Below are 2222 nucleotides of genomic sequence, written 5' to 3'. Positions count from 1 at the left end.
ATTCCAGTGAAATATATTTATGTTTGTGGTTGTAATGTGACAAAATATGGAAAAGTTCAAGGGGTATGAATACTTTTGCAAACCACTGTAGCTTTATACATAAAAATTCCTAATTGGTATTTATTTACTTCATAAATTGAAAATATGTGTAACTTTTTAAACAGGTAGAGATGGAGCTAAATACAGAGTTAGTTGTAATTTGAACAAAATATTTTTGAAGTCTATGAATTGGAATGAGATGTGATGGATAAGTACTAGCCCAGATTAAATTACCATAAGAGATAAAAGGATAGATTAAACTGTATTACAAGATTAGTAAAGTATTTCATTTTAAGCATTTAAGCATGTCTGTCTGTACTTCTTTTTTTTAGGGAGCATCTACTCCAGTCCAGGCTTATACAGTAAGACAATGACCCCCACCTATGACTCCAGAGATGGTAGTCCTTTGTCTCCCACCTCCGCTTGGTTTGGAGACAGCCCCCTGTCCGAGGGCAATCCTGGCATCCTTGCTGTCAGCCAGCCTATTTCCTCCCCAGACATCCTGGTCAAACTCTACAAGCCCCAGTCCCTGTTGGACAAAGCCAAAATCAATCAGGGGTGAGATGACGCTTGGCCAAACTGCTCATAATTCTGTAAATAATGTAGGATTGTGCAGCTTATTAAAATAGTTGGTCGAGACTACATCTTCTCATAATCTCATTTACCATATGTATTGTCTGAACAGGTGGATGGACTCATCCAGGTCTCTCATGGAACAAGATGTGAAAGAGAATGAAGTGCTCTTGTTGAAGTTTAAATATCACAGTTTCTTTGACCTCAACCCTAAGGTACATCACACAGACAAAGCACCAGAACTTTGACTTTATTCTCAAGGCAGTTAATAGTACTGTATGTTGCTCATGCATTGTGGTGTTATTGTTTATTTTTAAAGGAGTCATATCATGCAAAATCCACCTTTTTAGCTATTAAATGCATTTTGTTGTGCACTTGGAGTTTCTAGGAGTGCAGAAAAGTTTAATTTAGTCTTAATATAGCTTTGCTGTACTACGTAGATATCTTTATATTCTGTTTGGGTCATACTGTGTTTTGTAACCCGTTCAATTTTCTCTGTTTTCCATGATGTCTAATTCATGATGTCTTCTATTGTTGACATCTTTATTTAATTTGTAAATAAAACATTTCTTTGCTGCAAGATATTCTGAAACCCCTCTGTCAAACTAGAATGGACCAGTCTAAAAGCTGGAGGTGGGTGGCGTGTGAAGCGCCTCGTTTGGATTTAAAGAGACGGCATCAAAACAAGTTGAATTGAGACACACCTCAGAACAGGGGTGAATAAGGAGCTTGAGGAGTTACAAGAAGAAAGAATTCAGACCAAAATATTGCAGTTCCACTTTATATAGACCCCAACTAAATGATTTAAATGTGACAAAGGATTTAAATGCATGATATATTCACTGTAAATAAAGTACTGTTTAACTGTATTCAGTTGACCATTAGTTTTCTTCAAAAGGTAGAACCTCTAACAGCACATGTAGTGTTCTTGTCTTTATTCAGTCTGTGTGTGTTTGTCCACAGTATGATGCCATCCGAGTCAACCAGCTGTATGAACAGGCCAAGTGGGCCATCCTGCTGGAGGAAATTGAGTGCACAGAGGAGGAAATGATGATGTTTGCAGCCCTGCAGGTAAGAATACTATGTACCATGTGTTTGTGTGAGAGCTAGATATTGTCTGTCCTGTTTCAGCATTGTAACTTGGGGGAAAAAACTAAATCAAAGGAATTATAATTAAATTGGAGCCTAAACTGAGCCATGTTGTTGCAGAATGAGTTAATGTAGACAAACCCTTTCTCTGGGCTTCTTGGTTTGCTTTAATATGAAACAGTTCCATTAATTTTTGAATTGCAATACCGTAGTTCCTAGAAATACTGGAGTCATGACAGGCTTTTAAACTAAAACATTTTGATGAAAATTTATTAGTTGACAACAGTATAATAACCTCGTCAGGCTTTATGACAGAAACAAAACCATATGAAAACTCAAATTTTCTTGTGGTTGTTGTAAGTACATGACATCTGTAAGACTCTGCAGCAATATCACCCAGGACAGTGTTTCAAAGCATTTTATGTTTGTTTATGCATAGGACTAAGTTTTACAACGAAGCCTTAAGTGTACTTTTTGTAAACTCTGAAGCTGCTGCTATTCACAGAGCTGATATATATATA

General features: G+C 36.7%; 1 protein-coding gene across 4 annotated transcripts in view; it reads left to right on the top strand.

Moving 5' to 3' along the window:
- Positions 1-2222, top strand: part of fermt2 (FERM domain containing kindlin 2) — a gene marked incomplete at its 3' end in the record, with an annotated part of 45217 nt that overhangs the window by 33399 nt on the left and 9596 nt on the right. For all 4 annotated transcript variants that reach the window (XM_014009725.1, XM_014009726.1, XM_014009728.1 and 1 more), the window contains 3 exon segments: positions 372-597; positions 725-827; positions 1576-1683. In XM_014009725.1, the coding sequence (XP_013865179.1) occupies positions 372-597; positions 725-827; positions 1576-1683 (437 nt within the window).

The sequence above is a fragment of the Austrofundulus limnaeus genome, unplaced genomic scaffold (assembly GCF_001266775.1).
Source record: "Austrofundulus limnaeus strain Quisiro unplaced genomic scaffold, Austrofundulus_limnaeus-1.0 Scaffold61, whole genome shotgun sequence".
In the NCBI taxonomy this organism is placed as follows: Eukaryota; Metazoa; Chordata; class Actinopteri; order Cyprinodontiformes; family Rivulidae; genus Austrofundulus; species Austrofundulus limnaeus.
Note: the sequence above shows the minus strand (reverse complement) of the source record. Positions and strands in the feature narration are given on the sequence as shown.